The following is a 26,172-nucleotide window of genomic DNA, read 5'->3' as shown; positions in this document are numbered from 1 at the left end:
GAGCAGTTGGATCTTGGTAAGTTTTCATTGCTTCGAATCATTCAAGTTTCACACAGAGTTAACGTTTTATTTCCTTAAAATTTTTTTTTTTTTTTTCACACAGTTTTTCCCATTACATATTTTATTTTGACATTGTTTTATTCAAATCGTCTTTTAGGTTTAGCCAAATATGATCCACTCAGAGGATCATCATATGTGGAATTACCAAAAAAGTTGGAATCAAAAAAGGCTGTGATAAATATAAAAAATTCCGATCAAAAATGTTTCCTCTGGAGTGTCTTGGCTCACATCCATCCTGCAGCCAACAATGCACATCGTGTAACCAATTACACCGCCTACGAAGATGAATTGAATATGCTGGATGTTACATACCCTGTTCAATTGAAAGATGTAGCAAAATTTGAGAAGTCCAATCAAATTAGTGTAAACGTTTTTGGATATGAAGAAGATCTAGTTTTCCCATTGCGTATCACCGAGGAAAAAGATATGGATAATCATGTGAACTTACTGTGATATACACATGAAAACAAGACACATTATTGTTTAATCAAAGATATGAGTCGTTTGCTGAAGTCACAACTAACTAAACATAAGAATCCGGTCCACATCTGCAACTACTGCCTCCATCCGTGCTCCACTCCAGGTATTTTGGAAAAGCATTTGGAGAGATGCAAGCTTCATGGCGAACAAATGATCCTAATGCCAGAAAAAAATGATAAACGTGGAAGAGACAAAATTAGATACAAAAACTTTCAAGGTCAACTTCGACTACCCTTTGTAATATATGCTGACTTTGAGAGTTTACTTCGACCAGAAACAATAGCTGCTGACAATACAAAAAACACGATCAACATTGCGAAACATGTGGCTTGCAGTTTCAGTACATTCATTGTTTCAACTGATGATAGATTTTTTCGATCGCCATACACTTATAGCGGTGAGGATGCTGCTGATAAATTCATCGAGCATATTCTGGGTGAGGTGAGTGAGCTGAGGAATGTATTGAAGAGAAAAATGCCGATGAAACAACTCACACAACAACAACAGGAGCAATATACATATGCAAGAAAATGCTACATCTGCCAAAGTGATTTCAACTCCTTCGATTCAGATGAGATCAACAATCGCAAAGTCAGGGATCACTGTCATCTGACAGGAGAGTATCGTGGAGCTGCACACAGTATTTGCAACCTAAACCTCAGAATTGACCCAGAAAAAATTAAAATCCCCGTATTTTTCCATAATCTAAAGGGCTATGACTCACATTTGATTCTTTCCCACATTAAGAAGAATCATGGTGATGTAGAAGTTATTCCAAATAACACAGAAAAGTACACTTCATTTTCATTTGGTGGAGCGACATTTCTCGATTCTTGCCAGTTCATGCAAGCTTCTCTTGATTCACTGGCGAAGAATATCTCTGATAAAACACATTTCAAACAGATCAGGAGATTTCTGGAAAATCAAATCATTGACAATAACGAGAATAATGATGAAAATAATGTTGATGATATTGAAATGGATGACAATGATGGTGATGATGAAAATGAAATCGATGCTGATGAAGATATTGAAAATCGAAGTGATTACCGGTGTAATCCATTTGTGAAACCAGTATTGTCAGAAGATGAGGAAAATACCTTGAATGAAGATTTTGATCTTCTGATAAGGAAAGGTGTATACCCATATGAGTATATGACTAACATGGAAAGGATGAGAGAGCAAGTAATACCACCAAAAGAAGCCTTCAAAAGCACTCTGAAACAAGAAGATATATCAAATGAAGATTATGAACACGCACAGAATGTGTTTGCACACTTTGAGATGGTTGACTTGATGGACTATACACACTTGTATGTAACAACAGACGTTTTGATTTTAGCTGATGTATTTGAACAATTCAGAGATACATGCATGCAGCATTATGGATTGGATCCGGCTAATTTCTACACTGCTCCAGGTCTCTCATGGCAAGCAGCTTTAAAAATGACAAAAGTAAACCTACAATTATTGACAGAAATTGATATGCATTTATTTATCGAAGAAGGTATACGAGGTGGAGTGTCAATGATTTCAAAGCGTTATGGAGAAGCGAACACACCAACATCAATAAATTTCAATGCAGAAGAACCAACAACATCTTTAATGTATTGGGATGCTAACAATTTATATGGATGGGCAATGTCCCAAGCTTTACCAACAAGTGGTTTTACATGGTTGACAGATGAAGAAATTGCAGAATTAAACGAGGATAAAATACAGCAAGTTGCAGATGATGGGAACATTGGATATATCTTTGAGGTTGACTTAGGTATGTATATTTCAATGAACTATGTGTGTGTGTGTGTGTGTGTGTGTAATAAGTGCAAGATGTTTGCGTGTGCCTGCAATTTATAATGCGCATACAATTGGTAAAATTTCTACTTTCTCATAGATTACCCTGATGAGCTGCATGATAACCATACTGATTACCCACTGGCACCGGAAAGAATGCTCACTACACCAGATATGTTGTCACCAAAACAGCTTGAACTACTTGGTGTCGAGTCTGCAGATGAAGTGAAGAAAACAAAAATTAAGAAGTTAACACCGAACTTATTTGATAAAAAGAATTATATTACACACTATCGCAATTTGAAATTATATTTAAAACATGGAATGAAGGTGAAGAAGGTTTGTGAGAAATTTCTTTCAATGTGTTTCAAGATGAGTGTTAATTGTTTTAAAGGTATAGAGTTTCTTTGCATTTTCAATTATTTATTTATTTATTTATTTATTTTTTTCCATTAGATACATCGAGTATTGAAATTTCAACAATCCGCATGGTTGAAACCATACATTGATTTTAACACCGTACAACGTACAGCGGCAAGAAATGATTTTGAGAAGTCCTTTTTCAAATTGATGTAAGTATAATTTTTATTTCCACACCATCATTAAAAAGAACAATTGATTGATTTTGATTTTTATTCATTTAGGAACAATTCTATGTTCGGAAAGACGATGGAAAATTTAAGGAACAGACGTCACATTAACTTAGTAACATCTCCTGAAAAACTTAGGAAACTAGTGAGACAACCTTCTTTCCGTCAAGTGACAAATTTTCACGAAGATCTTGCCGCTGTAGAGCGTGTTAAAGTTCAATTATATCTCAATCGCCCAATCTATACAGGATTTTCGGTTTTAGATATCAGCAAGGTCCTCATGTACAAATTTCATTATGAATACGTTAAGGTTAAATATCCAGGTACTATGTCCAAATTGCTCTTTACAGATACTGATTCGTTATTATACGAGATCAGAACAAATGATATTTATAGCGATATGAAGAATGATGCTCATTTGTTTGACTTTAGTGAATATAATATAAATCACTCATGTTTTTCAAACGCTAACAAAAAAGTCTATGGTAAAATGAAAGATGAATTATCAGGTACGCCTATGTTGGAATTTGTTGGTCTGAAGGCAAAAATGTATAGTTTCAAGACCCAAAACGAGGAAAAGAAACGCGCAAAGGGCATACAAAAAGTTGTCGTCAAAAAACGTATGACCCATGAAGATTACAAAAGCGCCATTTTCGAAAATACCATTAAACATGTCACCACGCATTCCATTCGTTCGTACAATCACGAGTTATATACAATCAAACAAAAGAAGAAGGCCTTGAGCGCTTTCGATGATAAAAGGTATATCTTGGATGATGGCATAAACACATTACCGCATGGTCACAAAAACTTGAGAAAATAACTAATTATATTTTATTTATTTATATTATACTTCAATAATATATTCAACATTACATATTTTTGTAATAATCACTAAATAGATTCTCCACAGCTGATTTCCATTCATTATCATTTTTCAATTGTTCATAAGTAATGTTCACATTTCCAGAATATTTGTATTGATTTGCGCGCGAAATTTCCAAGCACTCCTTATTTGCATTCTCATTATCAACACGCTGTAAAATTTCGTCAAAACATCTTTTTAACACTACACTTTTATCATTTAACAGACAGTCATGTTCGCGTTGACTTGGATAACCAAAACAGCATCCCTCGCATGTTTCTTCCATAAATTCACAAAGTTTGTACTTCATCTCTCTAAAGTATATATCCGCCAACTTTTTACGGTAGTATGACTGTGCGGAATCAATATCCAATTCATCGATAACAATTGGGTTCGATTTCGTTCCAACATCATCAATAATAATAGGATTTGCCTTCGTGCCAGTTTCATAGTTTATAGTTTTATTCATCTGCTCATCCACTGCCTCTTCATTTGATTTTTCTTCTAACTTCTTGTTGTTGATAACCTCGTTGCATTTACCCAAATTATTTATTAACTTTTGGATATACGATCCATGTACGACAACTGCATTATCAGCTTGACCCTTCAAAAGCGATTTTTGACGAAGCATTATGAATAAGTCATTTTCCAACACAGGAGATCGATGCTTAGAAATTTCGATTTCAGTTTGTGCATTGTTCGTTTTTTGCCACTGTGAAATTCGACCATTAAACAGTTTAGCTGCATCAGATCTATTAGCTTTTTTCTTCTTTGGTGCATCTGGTGTTTTCAAAACTATCAGCCTTTCGTTTAGGTGTACTTGTAAGAATTGGTGAGAATTCCATGTTGTAAAAATATTGAAGATATATCGATAACAAGATGATACTTCACAAGCAAAATACTTTTCGAAATGAGGTATACACAGCATTTGATATATTTATACAGAGAACTGGAACAATGAATAGGTAATTAGGGAGAATAGCTTACTAGCTAGATAATAATAAGACGTTTGATTACAATTACTCGAGGGATAACAAATTACAATGGGAAATACTGGAACAATAGATAGCTAGCGATCCAATGGGACATTCTAATTACCTAGCTAGCAAATCTAGCTGGCCAGGTGCGCCAGGAAGCTAGGTAATCAACAAAACAATAGAACAATAGAAGCTGCATACGTTAGGGACCTATCTTTAATTACTTTGGGACCTAGCTATAAACTAGCTAGGGTAATTACCTGGAGATTATTACTCTCCATTGTTTAAGATAATTGCTTTCTTTTGTTCCAGAAACCTCATTTGCTATCTACTTAGGTGTTTGTCAAATCTGGGGTTAGGCTCCCAAAAGGTGCCTAATTCACTTTTTTTCCTTCTTACAAGCATGAGTATTGTTCAACTTGGACCTATAAATATTCTTTGAGAAAGTCTCAAAGAGAAAAAACAATTCTTCTATCACAAACAATACGACAAAAAACAAAAAATGTGTATGTCAAAATATGTAAATATAAAAAAAAAGTTGATTAAAGCTGTAGCTTTCCACAAATGTTACAGGGCCCCAACACTCAGCTCTACATAGGAGATTGTCATATTAGGACCAGACTGTAGACATTTTGCCAAGTCTGAAGACCAAGTTAGTAGACTTAGAATTTAACCGGCTGGCATTTTCGTAACTTTTTTACGTTGTCTTGAAATTTTATAATTTTTAATATTTTTTCAGGGTGGTCTCGGTCCCTAAATGTTTTTTGGGAAAATCTCAACAGGTTGTTCTCAGTAGGAGGTCTTTAACGACTGGTCCAAATCTGAAAATCCAACCCAAATCCAAACCAAAATCTGAAATTCCAATTTAAGTTCTTATAAATGTATATTTGTGACGGTTTTGGGGAAAACGGTTTCAACCTATAATATCGGTAATTATTTTATCGGTAGTATTGATAATAAAACAAAAGAAATAACGATAGTATTGGTAATCAAAAATTACAAGTATCGTTACATTTTTAGCAAGTATCGGTAGTGCTAATAATATTATCGATAAATCTCTTATGATTTTATTGGTATTATCAATACCAATCTATTATCGATACCAAAGGTATCGGTAATTATTTCCAATATTACCGATACCAAAGGTATCGGTAATTATTTCCAATATTACCGATACCAATTTATTAGCAATACTAGTGCTCATGATAGTGGCCGTAGACTGAATATGGCTACCTGACAATCAAAAAGATTACTGATGCATGTGCGTTTATGAATGAAATAAGCAGGACCGTTTAAGACGACTTGCCTTTTAATAAAATTTATGAAGTTTTAAAAAAGATACCATGCAAAGAACCCTAAAATGCTTCTGTAACCACGCTTTTCTTTTTGAGAATAAATAGTTTAACCAACTTTAGCAAACACTTTATGGTTTAGCTTTTAGTATTTTATTAAGGTGGTCTGTTTTTTAATAAATTCGTAACACACGGCACACGGTAAGTCATCCCTCTGAGAAAAAAACTACGATGTTTCGATAATAAAACTGTAGCTTTTTACTTTTGCCAAGGTTCCTGCTATTTTTTTTCTATTTTTTTGCGAGGAGGAGGGGTTGGGGATAAAATTTCATAGTTTTTGTCAATAGCATAGCAAACAAAAAAAGAAAGGGGATTAAAATCTCCGTGCTGTCGGTCGGTTTTAAATTCTGGTTCTGTAAATTAGATATTCTCACTGTGTGTTTTTCATGTGGTAGCGTGGGAATTTTCTCTCTTTTCTGAATTGCCATTGAGTCAGGCGGTTGTGCAGGGAAACGGAAAGCGAAATAGGTAGCTAGCTAACTAAATGTATTTATTATTTAACATTTTATTTATATATACACTAAAAACTTACAAGCAATAGTTCTCTGTTTACAAAAAAATATAGTTTCAGATTTCAAAACAAAATAGACCTCTTTACCAGTTTAGCTAAGCTGTTCGTTTATTTTCAAACTAATATAATATGTAAATCAGAAGTTATCCATCTACACTCAGTAATATTGAAAGTTTCAAACATGTTTCCGTAGAAAGAAATAGACTGAAAAAGACCATTCCTGCGTCTTTCTGTCATGCAGTTCTTAGAGCTAAAAAGGCACTACTGTGGAAAATTAATATTCAGTCTGTTGAAGTATGCATATTCTTATTTTTAATTAAAAAGCTGTATCAACATGTGAGGTGAGCAGTCTTATTTGCTTTAGTAGACCCTGACATGGATTTTTAACTGTGTCTACAGGATACGAGGATAGGTGGTAAAACCTCTTAAAATAGCCTCTTCTTTTTAGCACTTTTTTATGTTTAGCTACCAAGAATGGATGATTCGAAGTCAAACTTGAGAAGACAAGTCAATGCAAAACAAAGGTTACTTAAATCCGTAGAAGCATCCAAACCAAAGTTAAATGTATATTTCAATTTAGGTATTAGTACTTAGATCATTATCTTTTTTGCACTGTTTTAATGTAAATATGTACTGTATAAATTTATAATTATGATTTTTTAGCTAATTGAATTTTACGGAAGTTTCTGAGTTTCAAGTTTATGCCATCGACCACCCGTTTCCATTCCTGCTCTCCCACACCAAATTTTGCATCCACATGAGCCCTAACCCATTCCACTTTTCCCTTTTCTAACACAAGTTTTCCTCTTTTACCTGACAGGGAAGATGTCATCAACTCCTCTGTTGAGAAGATTCCCTTCATTAGTTGGAATGCACAGTCGACTGCATCCGATGAATTGGCCAACACAGCTGTAACTCCAAGGACATCCCTAGCAAGTCTGCGAAACTTACTTTTTAGAGGACAATGAGAAAAAAAATGAAATATCCGGTAAAAGAAAGAGATCGGAGTCAAGTGAAAGAGAAAGAGGTAAATATATAATTTACAAACGAATTAAATTGTATTTTTGCACTGAAGAATTGAATGAATTGGTCATGTATTTTTTTACAGGTAGCAAGTTTACATGGAAAGAGTTCCGGGCATACCGCAAAGCCCACCCAGGCTCCGAAAACGATAGAAGTTTTAAGGCCTGGATCAAAAATGGGGGTCGTGACCGTGACGGGTTTGTTTGGGTGCCAAAAAAGAAAAAGATAAAGCAATCCACACACCACTACAATCTACAAATTTCAAATCCTCCAGCTCCAGCTCTACCACAGGTCAAAAACATTAATATTTTTTACGGTTTCCAAACTTTAAACTTTTAGGCTTTTTTTATCTTTACTTGGTCATATTTTATTTTATTTTATTTTGATTCATTTCCCCCTTTTTGATTGTTATTTTAAAAACAAATTTTGTGTTAAAGTCTAAACTTGCTTAATGGATTCAAACAGCAGTTTTAGTCTGACTTTTAGATTAAATTGGAGATATTACTACGTATAAAGCTACAATTTGTCCAGTCAGTGTTATTTACTTGGGTTATCTTTTTTGTGAAGTAGTTGTTTGATTTTGCTTTGAGAACAATACACGTTGTGCATGCTTTTTTGTAAACTGCAAACTATTCTGGATAAAGTTTTGCGAAGTCGAACATTTGCCATAACTGAAATTAGAAAGTTTTTGTAGATAAACAAAATGTTTTCAAAAGTGTTTATATATTAGCATTTTTTGTGTGAAAAGCACTATATATTTTTTATTACTACAGTAGACTCCCGGTTATTTAAACCTGCACTTATTCGAAATTCTCGGTTATTCGAAGCGATTTTCATACCCCTTGAATTTTCTAACTCGTTTTAGAGTAAATCTCTCTCAGTTATTCAAACTTCAGTTATTCGAAAATTCGTTTATTCGAAGTGGTTTTCTAACCCCCTTGGCTCAATATTCTCTCAGTTATTCAAAATTCTTGACAATAGCTGGAGTAAAAGTGAGAATTTTCAACTTCAAACACTTTTTATAAAAGAAAAATAGTCTTTATTCCTAAAAATAAAACTATGTACAAAGCAATTTTTTTAAAAGTTGAATGCTTTCACCATTTCCAGAAAAATTTTATTTATTTGTTTTAAGTAAACATTATATTTGTATATTTTAACGTTTGAACCACTCGTTGCGTTTAAAACTGTAGAGTAGAAACTTGATATGACTACTTTTTTATTCAAATCCCTCCAATCCGTCAGAGTGAAAATTGGACCAAAATAAGAAAATTTTCAGTTATTCGAAATTTCGGTTATTCGAAGTAAATTCCTATAGAGCTTCGAATAACCGGGAGTCTACTGTATATTATATATTACTGCATACTATTGTATGTTATAGCTAGCTATACATTATGCACCTGTTTTGAAAGAAACCTGTTTTTCTTTTTCATCTTAGTTGTAAATGACTTTTTTGAATTGAACAATTTGGTATATTTTAATAAGAGAGATAAATTTAAACTGCTCTTTCAAATATAAGATAAAAGACAAAAAAATAACCTTACGTATTAAACAAATTACTTGCCACGCTGTCACATGTAACCATCTTGTCTCGAACGTTCCTGCTCCGTCAACGTGAGTCATGTGGACGAAGTATTACGGAGGCCGATTTAAAATAATCAACCTCGTTTCCAGCGCATATTTGTTAACAAAATTGATTTGTAACAATCACCAAGATTAAAAGGATAAGATTATCATACTCTACGTGAAATAAACTATTACTTTAATACCACTTCTTCTCGTTCTCAGAGATTCTTGCCTTTCCTCGAATTTATCGCTTGAATATTTAAATAGCGGGAATAAGGTAGCCAGGAGACCCAGCGTAACTTTTCTTACCACTGGGAAATCGGAGTAGTTAAGGTGGGAAAAATTACGCTGGGTCTCAAACGATTTTTCTACGGCCAATATCTGGCCGCGCTTTTTGATTGGCTAATTCTATTGTTCTTTGCTCACGTGGTCCATGTCGGGGAAAGCCCTTCTCATCCGAATATTCCAGCGAGTGGTTTCACTCACCCTAACAAACATTAGTAAACTATAAAGTTTTTACCACAGTAAGATGTGGCCAAGCTTGGTAAACAACTCACAGATAAATTAAAATGGCCTCCGAAGCGATTACTCACATTGTCCAATTTAAACTCGGGGTTTCCGCTGAGTCATTCGTTCGCGTCCAAACTTTAGTTTGAGAGAAACTCATTTTATCAACTCGAAGAAGAAAGCTTAGTTAACTAGGCTAGGAATAAGGTTGATACATGCGCAAACAAAATACCGAGCGTGAAACAGTATCAATACAGTATTATTACCGATATTATAGGTTGTTACCGTTTTCCCTAAAACCGTCACATTTGTGAAATAAATGCAGAATAAAATAAAAAATGTGTAAACAAAGAAAAGAGAAAAAAATTTAAAGTTGTAGACAATACAATTTTTTATTGGAAATTAATTTTTCTTTTACTGCTTTTACATAATAAGTAATCTTTTTTGGATATATTGAATCAATTGACATTTATTTAGATGGAGATAATACCAATAAAGAATTGATTAAAGGTGTAGACGAAGCATAAGATGAAGATCATAAGAAAAATGAGGATCACAAGAAAGAAGACAAGAAACACGTGGTAGGTGATGGTAGCACACGTAGAACAGTATTGTGGCGTCTTTGTGAAAGGACTAATTTACAAGCACCTAAAATGTGGGACACGTTACAAGAGGGTTTTTTACATAGGGTGCAACTTTTGTCATTTCAAATTCCCCACTTGACAAGATTTGTAGGAGAAGGAAAGGTGTCATAGATTGCGCCGATGCAAAACGGATAAACTTTGCTGCAGAGAAAGTAGATTCTACCAAGAAAGAACATATTTAATAAACGAGCACCACTTAGTCCAGTTACCTTGGACATGATGTTGAACGGCTCGAGCATAATAGATGTCTTCCTCATTGTCCTGCACAACAGCTGATACAAGCTTGCGGTAAGAATGGGTACCAATTGGTGGGACACTCTTATGGCTTACCAGTCCCAAACCTGCTCTACCAAACTGGTGGAAACCAAGTATTTTCTTAAACTTAAGTTGACTTTCTGCTGATTTTACTGTCTGATCTACCTTCCAGTGTGCAGCCTTAAGTCTGGAGGAGAGTCTGAGACTACAGGATCAGTCATTATTATTGCACAAAATCAATAACACCCTAAAAACAACCTTAAGAACAACAAGAAATGCCAAAGAAGGCTTATCTAAAAGCGTAAACAACTTGAAATAAAGAAATTAATAAAGCGTGCATTTCTTTTATTTATTTGCAAGTACACAGAACTGTAGATTACACAAAACCATCATTTAGCATACAGTCCGGTTTAGATTTATTCACACACTCTACACAAGCAGAATGCATTAGAAATTTCCCACCTCAGCAAGAAATATAAGGTACATAAATGGTTTTAATACATTGTAGCAATGTTCCAATAATATCAGTTTGCAATAGGATAACTGTGGAGTTTGTTGTGAATCTTCAGGTAATCCCCTTCTTTTAAAGGCACAACATATTTTTAAAGCTCAACAATTCTGTTCCTGTCAATACCACGCAATTATAGCAAATGTCTTCGTTGTTAAAAGTAAATCAATAAAAATTATTAAAGGAAAATTATTATATCCTTGCTGTGTTAAATAACACTTTTTTAGCATTGTGCCAAATAGTCATATTATAAAGTGCAATTTATCAAACCAAAGCCAATATCAACTCATAATACTAAGCAGTAAAAGCACCAGCTCTCACAAAAATGACCCTATAGCAAAATTTCTCCTGTCAGCAATATTTTAATTCTTCCTGAACTGGTGGTAATTTAAATAAGCAGTTTATTCTCAGAATATCCAGGAAAAGTGGCAGTATATAAAAGTTCTAATCTGGGTGTTTAGCGGTGGTTAGTACATTTTAAATGTTCTACTTTCTACCTTCGAAAGGGAAATGTTAAGTGTTGAAAACAAAAGAGAGTTTGGCACAGCTATTGCTAACCAAAAGGTGATGATGCTCTTTTTTAATTCAATTTTTGTTACTGTTGTAAAAACGTGTGTTTAGCAGCACCAGTTTGTTCCATAGCTACTTTATTTTGAAAGAGCTGTATTTATTTTAGAATGTCGAAAGGTTAAGCATAGATGACTAATGCATCTTGAATACCGCAAGCGTGGAGGTAACGTAATCGTTTTCTTTTTAAAAAAATTTTTTTTTCTGTTTCTTATTGATTTGCTATGCCAAATATTATAAATTTTTTATTTTTCGAAAAGTAATGGAATAGTGAAGTTTAATGTGATAGTTCCTTATAGTTTCTTTCCTTTAGTGCTCTTAATATCAACCGAAATTTTATTTTGTTTGAAACAAACTTATTTTTAATGTTTTAGTACATTTGATCTTAGAATAACGTGTTGCCAGATACTTCTGAAGAATTTGTACAGTCTTTCCTTCATTACCTTTGACATATACTTTTCTGTTTTTCTTTGTTCCTATTTGTTCTATCAAAGTGATTGACAACCTGCTGATACTGATGCCTATACCATGTATAAAAAGGCGGAGAGAGAAATTCACACAAGTTTCGAATAAAGTAAGGAGTGTGGCAAGCTTAGTCAAAGCTTTTAAAGCAAAACACAAGGTTTCTTCATTGTCAGTCAGCAACATTATTGTGGTACCGACACAGTTGCTATTGCTTGAGCAAATAGAGCAATTGGTACAAAAACAAGAGTTTTTCTTGAGTTGCACTTTGAGGAATGGCATATTAATGCCAATCATCCCCTTACAGAGGACAGCAAGAAAAACGGCTCTTTTTAATTACAAAATTGGAAACAGTAACGGTGAGCATTAGACAACGCCAAGAAATTAGTAACTTTCTTATTACTCGTAACAAGTACAGTTATTTCGAATCGTAACGTTCAACGCACGTCAAGGAGTACCAACAAAAATGACACTAGAACATGGGGTCAATAAAGATAAGTGGAAGCGTCAAGAGGACATTGACAATCTTGAAAATGCAACAGAAAAAGTACTTGAAGGAAGGTTGAAATTTTTGTACTCAAGAGTAAGAGGAAGAAAGGAGCACCACATTATTTACACTGAAGGCTCAGGCATGCATTAATGTATTGATAATGGCGCATTCGCAAGTTGGAATAAATGGATACCAACCAATACTTCTTTCCTTGTGTATTTAAAAAATCTGAAAATCACGGCCTAGGATGGGATGTGCTTAACAGTATCGCAGCCAAGGCTCACTTAAAAAACCCAGAGCTTATAACTTCCACAAAAATCCGCAAATAAATGGCTACTGTCTTACAATTTTTAGGCATGACACCTGCTGAATTAGAATTCTCTATTTACTATTAATTCAACATCTTTGCCACACAGCATATGTTCACAAGACGTGGTATCTGCAGGAGACGTTCACAATCAAATTGAAAAAAGTTTCCACTCTACTCTAAGGATAAAGTAGTGAGCTTTAAAAATAAACGAATGAAGGATATCAGTAAGTTTTTAAGAGAAAAAATTAGCATAAACGCTTTATTAAAATCAACTCAATCTTTCTGACCAGGCCTTAAGTTCATAATGTTGGAGAGTTTTCTTGTCTGTCAAGTTGCTTAGCTGAATTTTTTTTACTAACATAGTATTGCTTTCACAAACCCTACTGTACCAGTCTAGAATCTAATGAATCCATTAATTGTTGACAGATATTTTGAAGGGTCTGCGCAGTGGAGTATTTTTTCCTGAAAGCAAACTGTTCCGTAAAGATAATTTTATGCAGAGTTAGAAACTGATGTACACGTTTGTTTATTAGCTTCTCAAAATTTTTATTAATGTTACATAATAGAGAAATGAGGCGATAATTGGTGCAATTTGTTTTGGGACCTTTTTTATGAACAGGTATCACCTTTGCAATTTTAAGCTGCGATGGAAAGATACCAGTTGATAAAAAAAGATTGATGAGAATAGATAATGACTTGGCAATTTCATTTCTGAGAAGAGATAATATTGAATCTGGAATGCTAAAAGGACCAATAGATTTATTTAAGTTTAGGGAATAGATGCAAAAATAAAGAAAATGTGTGAAGTGCTTTGATAAAAAGGGTAGTTTTGGCCGGTATTTTGTAGCCAAAAGATAAAAATAGTTGTTAAAAGTGTTAAGGTGGTAGGGTCAGAAATTAGGTTCATTGTTTATTTCAAGACAAGTGGGAGAGGATAAATTGTTGGATTTAGAAGAGATGATAGAGTTGATGCTTTTCCATACCTTTTGGAAGTTTTGTAGGTTATCACGGAAATATTGTGCCAGATAATTATTTTTACTCTGCCTGCACAGGTATACAATTTGATTGCGATGTAGTTTTTATTCATTATGGAAATTTATTCCAGCTTTTATCGTTAATCTCTTGGGCAAGACTTTTGCGCTTAAAATTTTTCCCATCTCTGAACTTTGTAAAGTTTTTTTGAGGAGGATCATAAGGATTTCTTTCACAGATAAGAAATTGTGGTAAAGCAAGCTGTAATGATAAAACTTGTATATGTAGAGGTTGTACCTAATAAAGATTCCGAATTAATCAATAATCTTTTTTGTTGCAAGGATTTGGCGAAAAATACATTGACTACTTTGACTAACATAAAATTAATACAACACACAAGAACGAAGAAGAACAAAGAAGAACAAACTTCGAATACAAATACCTGTCCACAGAAGACATTGAACAAAACAATGATGAACAACAGCTACAGTCAGAAGCAAAAAAAAAACAAGCGATCCAAACTGAATTAAGGAGTACGTAAAATAAATAAAACTTATTGCAAAGAGAACATCCTTAAACGATGAATTTTAGAAGAATTTATAACGCAACCGTGGTAACAAAAAAAGAAGCAGGCAACCATCTGTGCGAAAGAACTTGTGACTCTGGCAGTAGCTTTACACGTGTTATGGGCCCAACAGTCAGCCCTACACAGATCATTGCTGCAAAGGACTAGCCTAACGACAAGACCAGACATGTCGTAATTGAGGTTTTATCCTATCAAGGTCCAAAAAATAGGACAAATGGAAAAAAAAACTCCATTTGTATCCCCATTTGCATATGCATCACAGAGTGCACGCTTCAAAAGCAATTGTAAAAACAAGTGAGTTTTACCTGAAGGGAACAGCAAACTACATTAGGTCACTGGTCACTGGCTATGGTTGTATACTGTCCATTATTTTAGTTGCCACAATGGTTGATATTAGCTGTTAATTCAAAATGAGAATAGGAGTAACTACATCGCAATGCAAAAGGTACAAGTAGAGACTTAATAGTTCCCTGGGACAAGTCCACTGGCAGTGGCAAATGAGAACTGCGCTGCACCACCTCCTTTTTATCTAGAGCAGTTTGATGAGCAATGCAAACATGGCAGTGTCTGACAACTTCTTCCTTTCAAATAAATTACCTAAGGCAGATTGATTGTAGGGTGCAAATAGAATTTAATGCATGGTGCTTTAACTTCTGAGGAGCTGGTTATATTACATGTATCGCAGGTGGTGGATGTCTTGATGCCATTATCATCATCATTCTCGGCTTAACGTCCGTTTTCTTTGCTAGCATGGGTTGGACGAGGTATATTAATGACCCTCTTCCAATCTGATCTAGACTGTGTTAGATCCAAGCTCAACCTCCTCTGTATCAAGTCTGTCCTTATAACCTCCAGCCAAGCCTTTCTTGGTCAGCCACTGGACTTTGCCCAGGGAACTATTAAGTCTCTTTCTTACTCAATTATCCTGGCGTTACACATCCACCTAACTATTCTCATATCATTCCTTTCTAAACGGTCAAGATCTTCCTGCTTCACTGCGCTTGTCTTACTACCATACAACATAACACTTCTTACACAGGCCTCATACAACATACTTTTTACAGTACAGTCCAGATGTAAGCGTACACGTACGCTCCAGTTTCACACCTTTTTCTCGGAGGCGGTAGTTGTTTGTGTTTTGTTCTTATTAATTATTTTGCGAGTCCTGTAAGTCATAATAGTGTTAACATAACTATTCCCAATAGCATAATTGGAAATGTTATCAACTCTATCAATGTGACACGAAGAGCCTTTGTTTAATAGTTTTATTAAAAAAATATTTGCGTGAAACTAAATAAACTAGCGAGAAGGCCTTGTTGGTTGTGCGGGTTAAATAAAGCTTTTAAGCGATAGAAATTATTATATTTTAACAAAGATTGAAACTTTAATTTTGATAGAAAAGCTTTTTTAGATCGTATTTAAAAGTTTAAAAACGAAAAACGGCAATAGAAATGTCTTTTTAGATCGCATTTTAAAAGTTTAAAAACGAATAGCGGCGAAAGAAATGTTTTTTTAGATCGCATTTTAAAAGTTTAAAAACGAAAAACGGCGATAGAAATATTTTTTTAGATCGCATTTTAAAAGTTTAAAAAAAAACTGAAAAATAATAACGCTTTACAACCACGCAAGCAGCAACAACAACAAACAACAAATCAACCAGAAGCCGCACAACAGAAGGAAACAAAAGCACCACTTACTCAGCAGCAAGACCAACAACCACAAAACAACTCTTTCATGGTTGACTTTGACATTGTAATTCCAGATTCGCCACCTAGACCAGTTTCGCCACCTAGACCAGTTTCGCCACCTAAACCAATTTTGTCACCTCCACCAACACATAGACAGCAACTTGCACCAACCTTTTCAATTCATCAACCACCACCTCCGTTTATCTCAAAACATCATTTGAATATGCCACCGTACATTTCACCTTATCCACAGCATGGACTGTTGAATATGCCGCCGTACATTTCCCTTATCCACAGCATTGACTATTTTCTGCGCCACACCAACCATTTTCTCCACCGCACCAGCCATTCTCTCCACCACACCAATTGTTTTCTATTCCTCCACAGCACAGTTTTAATCATATTCCTTCCAACTCATATTTGACCGACGACGTCATCTTGTATGCGCGCAATCAATGTGGTGGCAAAATAGGAAATTTTGCGACAAAACTAATGAAAAAGAGTTTCACCGTAGAGGAGAGAAAGGGAAAAAACATTTTTGGTATGAACAAAAAGTCGAGTATATTAAGCAGATTGTTTTTCGGTACTTTGATGTTTCAAAAACGAACCAAAAATCGACTTGGGCAGGCGCAGTTAATGCTATGAATGAGTATTTGCGACGATCGAAACTAAATAACAGTGACTTCATGTAATTTTATAGCACTTTTTTATTAATATTTTCAAGTTTGTACTAACTCTTTTTCCAAGATTGAGTTTTAACTTTGTATCTTTTCATTCTTACCAGAACGAGCGCTTTCGCCTTTTATGCGCGTCGAAAGTTATAATTTTAGACTATTTCTTCGGGATTAAAATTTAAAACAAAATGTTCTCACAATGAGTGTTTTGAACTTTCCTGAACATTAAAAGAAAATAATTTACAAAGAGGTGGCAAGCCACCACAATGATGAACTCAACCTGTTAGGTCTTTGGAAATAAGCTAGAGGTTGTACTCCTCTAGAGAAAATGCCTCTAAAAGCACAATTCTCCCTTTTACAAGGATTTAATTAAAAAATATAAAAAAATAAAAAGGATTTTGAAAATATGAACAGAACTTTAACCAAGGGCAGGTAGGTTTCTACCCATATTTCTGAACCTAAGTACCCTGGATGTTTAGCTGGGTCACCTCGAAGAGGTAAACGGATGGTCATCGGCAGAAACTAGACATTCCTATCTTCCTAAAGTAAACTTTGACCACTTTCTGTTCAACTGTGCTATTCTTTGATGAAAAAGGTTTACAATACAGCAAGCTGCACTGAAGTATCTTGTCTACAGGGACGATGGATGTAAATAAAATTGGGATGAGGCTCCCAGAAGAAGGTGCTGAATACACTTTCTTGCTTATTACAAGCATGAGTACTGTCCAACTTGGACTTATAACTATTCACTGAGAAAATCTTAAAGAGAAAAAACAATCCTTCAATCACTAACAATACGACACAAGACAGAGCTAACAACATAAACGGACTGGTTACAGAACAAACACAAATGGAAAAAATGCATATGTCAAAAATATATAATATAAAAAAGAATTATATAAAACCCTCCTGTGCGCCAGAACTTGTGACTCTGGCTGTAGCTTTCCACATGTGTTACAGGGCCCCAACACTCAGCCTTACACAGGAGGTTGTCATGACAGGACCAGCCTGTACATATTTTGACTAAGGACAGCAGGGTTGTCAAGCGTGAAGACCAAGTTAGTAAACTTGGGCACCTTACTGAACTGGGGTAGAAAGTGGGGTCGTTACACCCAAAGACAAGCTGAAAGCAAACCCCCTTGCTAAGCTTCTTTTAAGTTACCAGAGAAGAGTGAGCTGAACTCTTTTTTAACTCAGGTAATAAGTGGAGTCGTTACTCTCCAAAGACAAGATCATGTGTGATCAAACCCCCCTGCTAATATGTTTTTTTTTTTATTATTTAACTGGGGTAATAAGTGGAGTCGTCATTCTTCAAAGACAAGACCTAGTATGATCAAACCGCCTTGCTAACTTAATTTTTATTTGATTTTGTTTTATTTTTGACTGGGGTAATAAGTGGAGTCGTCACTCTTCAAAGACAAGACTGAGTGTAGTCAAGCCCCCTTGCTGACTCATTCGGTTAAAATATTCTTACCTCAGCTCTTCTAGAAAGAAAAGATATGACTCGTGACTGTTAATAAGGCAGTCATCACAGAAAATTACTGCTCTATCGTTGCAATGTATCCACCTGTGAACCATTTGCTCGAAGGCTATGGTTGTGTAGTGACCATTACTTAAGTTGCCGCAATGGTTGATAATAGCCCTAATTGAAAATCTTTACGAAACTTTACTTCTTCATCTACGGTAAAAGGTATGGAAAGGGTACCAGGGTAAGCAGTAATACGAGAGGCAATTTTTGACACAAGGCCGTTGGCACTGGCAAAACGTTTTAGCTGTAAAATGAGATGGGAACCGCACGACACTACCTCTTTTTCAACTAGAGCAGTTTGATGAGCGTTGCGAACATGGCAGAAGTAGGAATTGGTGTCTGACAACTCGCTTTCAAAGAAATTATCTAACGAAGATTGTAAGGTAGGGTGCAGAGAAAGTTGGATGCATGGTGCTGTAACTTCTGACGAGCTGGTAATATGACATGAATTGCAAGTGGTTGATGTCTTGATGCCAATACTAAAAAGACTTCCAAGAAATGGAAAGTCTAATGACAGACCAGGTAGGAGATATTCAAGAACCTCGGCGACGTCGTGCTGAGCAAAGATATTAAATGCACTTCCCTTCGCAGCTGAGATATGATGTTTCATAGCACGCAAAAAATGAGAGGGAGCAATTGGACTTCTACAAACAGCCAAACTTTGAAGAACACCTACAAATGCTTCGCCTAACTTTGAGGTTGTTTTGCTGACAGAAATGGCTTCTTTAACTTTTGGAAGGTTATAAAAACATTGTAAGATTGAGTTTGCATAACATGTGTCTCACAAGTTTTTTAGACCGCCATTCTTAAAATCAGGGTTAGATGGCAATGCGACTGTTCTTTTGGAAGACCTTGTAGCAAGTTTTTCGGGTTTTTTGAGTATTAAAACTTAATTTGTTTTCGAAATCTTATCTTGAAAGAAAAAGTCCCAAACGTAGGGTTTTTCCGTTTGCGTTGCTAAACATTGCTTTTTATAAAAAGAACTTTTAAAAGTTCCGCATGTTAAATAATATGTTTTGACGATAAAGAAATATTACCAAGCTCATTGGATTCGTTTAAAGAGCTTGTGTTTTTTAAATATATGGAGATTAAAATCCCGTTACTTTAATTAGTGGGGAGAATAGGAGTAACTACATCGCAATGCAGATATAACTAGCCTTTTAAGACAGAGATGTTAATGAAAAAAAAGAGGGCTCTCTTCAAAGAATAAGACAAACACCTATGAATGTGGAAACATAAGGATTGGTGAAATATACTCACGTTTGGGATCTGGTGCGGGCCCTTGAGTAAGCATTCCCTGCCTCCTGCAAGACACCAGCCACATTCATTGACACCATCCGCCAAAACCAATAACTTTTGTTAAACGTTGGAAAAAGAAGAGTTATCAACTACAATTCGTATCTTTGTTGCTTTTACCTACTGACAAAGAGCCCAGGGCTAGGAAAGGTACACTTGGAACCCGGCCCTTAGAAAGGTTGTGGCAAAGAATGAAAAGCAGGAAACCTGGAAACAAAAAGGTTTTCAGGCTTTAGACATGAACACTTGAGAAATCGTATCGTAATGCTTGGGCTGACCCGCCCCTTAGAAAGGTAGACTAGGAACCCAGTGGCGGCAACCCAGAAAACCTTTGCACATCGTCATGAACTTAAACAAGTAATTCACTTCACCACCCAGTCAACTTTTACGCTTCGAAATGTGCCACGCTCCATATTTTGGAAGGAGTTATTAATCGTCTCGTTCGTTGTTAAAAAGAATAAAAATTCAATGGCCTGAGCGTTTAGTTTTTTCTCGCACAGAGTATTGTTTATAAACAATGTTCCTTGCTATGCTTTTGTTTTTAAAACGAAGCAATTATTTTTGCGCAATTCGAAAGGAACTTGCTAGCCTAATGTTTTTTTTGAATGAAAGCAATTAATATTGCAAGTTGAGCGTAGGCATATGCTTATGTCTGGACTTACTGTACCTCAATCGACAAGACTCTACTAGTCACCAAAGGAAGTAACTCTCTGAACTTTTTCCAAGCAGAACCGATCCTGCAAGTAACACTTCAACACCCCCTTCACTGCCCAATATATCACTTAAGTAACAGAAGTTCTCAACTATATCTAACAAGCCACTGTTACCCCAGACAACTCCACTTCTTACCCCAGTCAGACAATCTTGGGTGCCTGGGGTAAGAATTGGAGTCATCACTCTCCAAAGATAAGACCAGTGCCGTCAAACCCTCCCTTGTTGACATAATTTTTATTAATTTTCTTTCCTTTTCAACTGGGGTAATAAGTGGAATTGTCGCTATCTAAAGCTAGGACCTGGTACAGTCAAACCCCCCTTGCTGCTTTTATTTTTATTTGTTTTTCGCTTTCAATTTTACTGACAAAACTACAAAAAAATATAAAAAAAAATATAAGAATAGTCAAACATCCTTGCTGACATATGACATAAGCCGGAAGTTGTGGTGCCGACTGCAATTTACCTAAGCTCTTCAAGGGGAAGGATGTAATGTTGTACACCATTAAGCAAGCTTTGTTTGCAAGGGACCACTGCTCTGTCGTTGCAATGACACCACTTACCATGCACTTGGTTATAAGCAACAGTAGTGTAACGGCCATTGTTCAAATTTCTATTAATTACAGCCCTTAAGTTGTAGTGCTTGCGACAAGAGACTTCAATGGCTACAGTGAGTGTATAAAAACGGTGCCCCGGTAAGATGTGACAGGAGAACAAACCTTCGACACAAAGCCTTTGTTATAAGCAAAGCGCTTTAATTGCAGAACCAAAATTGAACTGCACTCTGCGACCTCTTTTTTAACTGTTGCAGTTTGGTAACTATTGCAGTAGTGACAAAAGTACGAGTTGATACCTGACAATTCTTCGCTCTCCAAAAAGTTTTCTATTGAAGATTGTACAGTTGATGTCAAGGGAAGTTAAAGAAATGAAATCAGAAGTGCTAATATTATTGCAAGTGCTGCAAGTAGTGGATATTTTCACACAAGTGTTGAAAAATCTACCAAAGAAAGCAAAGACAACTCTGGTATGACATACTCAATAATCTCATGGACAGCTTGCTGAGAGAACGGATTAAAAGCAGCGCCCCTTGCATTAGAAACATGGCCTTTTTAATGCATTTAGAAATGAAGAAGGATTCACTAGAACCTTGGAGAAGGATAATTTGCGTAGAATACTTACAAAACTTTTACCTATTGCCATATTGGAATCATTTGCAGAGATGGCTGTGGCGACTGCAAGTAACACATAAAAACATTGCAAGATGGAATTGATGTAACATGTGTTGCCCAAATTTGTAGCAAGCTTTTTGCCTTTGTAGCAAGCTTTTTGGGTTTTTTGATTTTACAAAATTTTGTGACCTGCAAAAGATTTCTCTGGGTTTTTTGGTTTCTTACATTCCATATTTGTAACAGAACTTTCTTCATTTTCTTGATGAAGAATGCATTTTTTTTCACATCATGTGGATCTACGTAACAATTATTTATTTCACATAAATTATGCAAGGTGAAACAAGCATAAACAACAGTTGGTATGTGTACCAATTTGAGCTCAAACTGCCCCTTTATCTAGGTTAATAGAAAACACTGGGTCAGGCGCATCTCTGTACCTTTCTTCCTTTTCTTGATGAAGAATGCATTGTTGTTTCACATCATGTGGATCTACGTAACAATTATTTATTTCACATAAATTATGTAAGGTGAAACAAGCATAAACAACAGTTGGTATGTGTTCCAATTTGAGCTCGACTTTTTTAGAAAGAAACCGCCAGCGTGCTTTTAATCGGCCAAAGGCGCACTCCACAGGGTTTCTTGCAGGACGTAAAATAGTGTTAAACAAAACCTCTTCATTATTGTTGCAGCTATTAAATTCATTGAGACAATGTGGTGTTAATGGATATGCCGTGTCACCAATCAAATAATTTCGAACTTTGGTACAATTAGGTAGCACTTGTTGATAAGTAATGGGTAGTTATTTTGACCACATAATTTTGTTTAGCTTGGAGTTAGCAAATACTTTTGCGTCATTAACACTTCCAGGCCAACGACAGTCAATGTCCATGAAAATGCCTCGAAAATCACACACAGCCTGGACGTTTAATGAAAAAAACATTTTATAGCAAAAGTAATCCTGGGAGTCTACTTGCGGAAGTTTGGTAGGAACATGTGTTTCATCTATGCAACCAAACGCTTGTTGTAAGCCATACTTCCCTTGGAATTCAGCTGACTTTTGTCTCATCTTGTCGTAGGTTTTTGGAAGCTTGATATACTTTGGACCTAACACATGAACTATTGCTCTACAAACTTGATGTATTATGTTGGAAGTAGTGCTTAAGTGCAATCCAAATGTGTTAGCAGTCATACGTAAAGACCCAGTATCCTTTAGGAAATAGAGTGTTAATGCAACTTTTTTTTCTGATGAAACAGCTCGTTAATTTGGAGACGTAGGATCAGGGGATATCAATGGACGCAACTCGTTGACAAGTTCGTTAAACGCCTTTCTGACCAGTCTGAAATTCCTTTGCCATTCTTTCTGATTCACACTAACATTCAAGGTGTTGATCCACCACATTTCTGTTCTACCCACGCGATACCAAACTTCACAAGGTTTGCGATAAGACTTCTTTATCATTTTTCTTTTCAATCGTTGTAAGTATTGGTTTCGTTCTTTTTGATAGTAAAATTATCTGAAAGTTATTCAGTAATTTCAAATACGCTTGAGAGGAGCAAATAAATCCATTGATTTGCATTAAGTGATAGCACAGTTGTTTTAAACATCAACAGTATCGCTATCTTCTTTCTTCTGTTGATGAAAGCCATATTTGTTTATATATACTCACCCCGCCATATCAATTCTCGCTAATTTTTCTTCATATAAACCCGGGATGGAAAATGACATATTTACATATAAACCCGAGTTGATATTATCCCGCTCTACTGGGAAACTCGATAGGCGAGTTTCCCGGTTCTCATATCCCTGCCCTGAGAGTCATTTTTTTTATATATGTGTTTAGACAGCAATACACAACTTTCCGGTTTCAAAAAATCATGCGCGCGCATCTTCATAAATGACGAAATTCATAATGGTAGAATTTTGGTAGGTAAACACTGCATTTCACCAGAAGACCAAACTTTAAAACCCTGTCAAAAACATTTAGCAATATTGGAAAATTGATACTCTAATCGAAAGTTCATTAAATTAGCTGTAATGTCTCGACACTGTGCCGTAACAGGATGTAATAATGGCGATTATTTATTAACAAAATGGCGTAAATCAATATGCAACGTTCATAAAGTATGTCATAGTGAAAGTCAATGTTCTTGCGAACCACCTTTTACGTAAGCATTTTTTACATACATTTTTAGTATTTTATTGAAAGAAACTGATTGAAGTTGAAGGAAAAGGAGTGTTTTATTTCTATTCTAGCTACAGCTAATGTATAGCAGCTAGCTAGAGCTACTAAAGCTGCATAGCCATAATGCATATAAACTTTTATTTTTAATAGATTGTTTCCATTTCCAACTGAGAAGAAGGATTGTATGATGAGGAAAATCTGGCTACAGATGATAAATCGTATGGATGCAGTAAAAAGGAACAAGTTGTGGTCTCCAGGAAAGTCTTCTAGAGTATGTTCCAAACACTTTGTTTCACAAAGTCCTACTGATAGTCACCCATTTCCATCATTGCATATGGGTTACAATTGTAAGCAAAAAGCTGAGACAGTTATGCGTCAGATAAAATCTTCACATAAAATGGAATCCCCTTTACAAGTTGCTGTTTCCACATTAAAAAATGCAAAGGAGAAATACGTTACAGAGTTACAGATTGCATCACTAATAGAATTCACCAAGAAGGAAGCACATTTAATAAATTCTGTTTATAGTCTTCCAATTTTTTCACATAGTTATTTCTACCTGCTCAAAATGTTCCTGTTTTTGAGTAGTTATTTACCATTTTTCTGTATTTTTGCAAAATGTCGCACTGTTGAAAATGCCCCGTCACAACATAAACAGGAAAAGTTACTGTTGCAGCTGACTATTAAAGCTCTTCTTAACAAAGTCAACATTCTCAACAGGCTTAATAAACAGCTGGAAGAGAAAGTAAAAAACTGTACATGCAAGAAACCTGTTAATGAGCTGCTATTAAATTCTGATGAAGATGTTATGTTTTATACTGGAATTACTTCCAGAATATTATTCGATAAACTATGTTCGTATATTACACCATATGTCAAACGTAAATGGAGAGGACTTAAAGAAACCAATATTACCCTAGTTAGAAAATATAAAAGGACACCAAATAAATCTGGTCCTAAACCAAAGTTATGTGTCAAAGATGAATTCCTGTTAATGCTAATGAAAATTAGGCTTGGATTATTAGGGCAAGATTTAGCTCAAAGATTTGGTATTTCTGCTACTATATCTAGTCGCATATTTGCAACTTGGGTAAAAGCAACAGCAAGTGTATTGAAATCATTTGTTTACTTTCCTGATTATGGACATATTGCTGCTACAAGACCTCCAAGATTCAGAGATGTTCAAAATCTTCATTCAATAGCTGATGGTACTGAAATAATCATTCAGACCCCCAAAAATCATATAGCACAACGGCAAACCTGGTCTAGTTACAAGCACCATAATACTGCTAAAATATTGGTTGTAGTTCTACCTAATTCTCATATAGCATTTATATCCAAAGCATATAGTGGTTGCATTTCTGACAAAGAATTAACAATACAATCTGGATACTTAGACTTTGTTGAACCATATACAGATGTAATGGTTGATAAAGGATTCAATATTGCTGATGAATGTGCAGCTCGCTGTATCAATATAATTGTTCCACCAGGTAAAAGAGGTCAGAGCCAAATGTCACAAGCAGATGTTAGAAAAACCACTAAAATTGCAAAGTTGCGAATTCTGGTTGAACAAGTTATTTCTCGTTTGAAAAAGTTTCACCTCATTGCAAAAGAAGTTCCTATAACTCTTTTATGCCACTTAGATGACATCATTATAATTTGTGCAGCCTTATGTAACCTCAAAAAGCCGATATATGGAAAGTAAATATATATAATAAATAACCTAGCTATATAACGTATATATATACACATTGTTTTAGAATTTATTTACAATTTGGACAAAACCTTTCTTCATCTTTAGGTGGAACATTCTCTGATTTTATTTGAACACAGAAAAAGTGATACCATAGTGGACATTTATCACAACCAATACTGTTTTCGTCAAATGATTTAGGTGCATATGGGAGTTCTTTTTTGCACAATCCACAGTAATATTTATTTTCCACTTTAGGTGCCTTGTTGGTGATTTTGTTGTCACAGTTATCTTTGTTCTTTCTTTTCTTTGTGCACTGCTCATCTGTTACATTTACAATTCTTGTTGGTAATAGTTTAGTGAGATTCTTTTTAATCGTTTTTTTGTTGTTTACATTTATGACACTTGTATTAGTTGATATTGTTTCTTTTGCTGCAATAACAAAATCCACTGGTGATGTTAACATTGTATTAGTTTTTACTTTTGAATTAGGAGGTTCTACTTTTATTTTATTGCAATCCACTGTTATTTTATTGTTAACATGCGTTTGAAATGTAGGCTCTGATTTTTTCATTTTTCTTTTTGGAGTTTCTCCAATAATTAAGTTAGATGTTGAAGATGCTATAGGAATGATATTTACATTATTTATGGAAGTGGTGTACTCATTTTTCTTTTGGTTTTCGTCATCTTCACTATTTTTCGAAGTAGAAC

General features: G+C 35.1%; 3 protein-coding genes across 3 annotated transcripts; 2 read left to right on the top strand and 1 right to left on the bottom strand.

Moving 5' to 3' along the window:
• Positions 1-555: 555 nt before the first annotated feature.
• Positions 556-3,747, top strand: LOC130625080 (uncharacterized). The gene is made up of 4 exons (XM_057440159.1): positions 556-2,311; positions 2,435-2,673; positions 2,791-2,906; positions 2,979-3,747. The coding sequence occupies exons 1-4, from the start codon at positions 556-558 to the stop codon at positions 3,745-3,747; spliced, it is 2,880 nt and encodes a 959-aa protein (XP_057296142.1).
• Positions 3,748-21,961: 18,214 nt separating this feature from the next.
• LOC130625078 (putative nuclease HARBI1) lies at positions 21,962-22,771 on the bottom strand. The gene is made up of 3 exons (XM_057440158.1): positions 22,553-22,771; positions 22,392-22,498; positions 21,962-22,271 (listed from the first exon to the last, which is right to left on the bottom strand). Exons 1-3 carry the CDS (start codon positions 22,769-22,771, stop codon positions 21,962-21,964), a joined length of 636 nt encoding a protein of 211 aa, XP_057296141.1.
• A 642-nt stretch (positions 22,772-23,413) lies between these two features.
• LOC130625077 (uncharacterized) lies at positions 23,414-25,473 on the top strand. The gene is made up of 3 exons (XM_057440157.1): positions 23,414-23,506; positions 23,600-23,748; positions 23,916-25,473. Exons 1-3 carry the CDS (start codon positions 23,414-23,416, stop codon positions 25,471-25,473), a joined length of 1,800 nt encoding a protein of 599 aa, XP_057296140.1.
• Positions 25,474-26,172: the final 699 nt, after the last annotated feature.

Source organism: Hydractinia symbiolongicarpus, chromosome 14, assembly GCF_029227915.1.
Source record: "Hydractinia symbiolongicarpus strain clone_291-10 chromosome 14, HSymV2.1, whole genome shotgun sequence".
Taxonomy (NCBI): domain Eukaryota; kingdom Metazoa; phylum Cnidaria; class Hydrozoa; order Anthoathecata; family Hydractiniidae; genus Hydractinia; species Hydractinia symbiolongicarpus.
This window is presented reverse-complemented; position numbering and strand designations above follow the sequence as displayed.

Bases quoted from the DNA above. Each gene is read 5' to 3' on its own strand.
- LOC130625080 (XM_057440159.1), top strand. From the start codon at position 556: ATGAGTCGTTTGCTGAAGTCACAACTAACTAAACATAAGAATCCGGTC. The intron at 2,312-2,434 runs GTATGTATATTT...ACTTTCTCATAG, and splicing joins TATCTTTGAGGTTGACTTAG to ATTACCCTGATGAGCTGCAT. The intron at 2,674-2,790 runs GTTTGTGAGAAA...TTTTTCCATTAG, and splicing joins ATGGAATGAAGGTGAAGAAG to ATACATCGAGTATTGAAATT.
- LOC130625078 (XM_057440158.1), bottom strand. From the start codon at position 22,771: ATGACTGCTAACACATTTGGATTGCACTTAAGCACTACTTCCAACATA. The intron at 22,499-22,552 runs GTAGACTCCCAG...TTAAACGTCCAG, and splicing joins TTCCTACCAAACTTCCGCAA to GCTGTGTGTGATTTTCGAGG. The intron at 22,272-22,391 runs GTCAAAATAACT...TGAATTTAATAG, and splicing joins AAGCTAAACAAAATTATGTG to CTGCAACAATAATGAAGAGG.
- LOC130625077 (XM_057440157.1), top strand. From the start codon at position 23,414: ATGTGTTTAGACAGCAATACACAACTTTCCGGTTTCAAAAAATCATGC. The intron at 23,507-23,599 runs GTAGGTAAACAC...TCTAATCGAAAG, and splicing joins TTCATAATGGTAGAATTTTG to TTCATTAAATTAGCTGTAAT. The intron at 23,749-23,915 runs GTAAGCATTTTT...TATTTTTAATAG, and splicing joins TCTTGCGAACCACCTTTTAC to ATTGTTTCCATTTCCAACTG.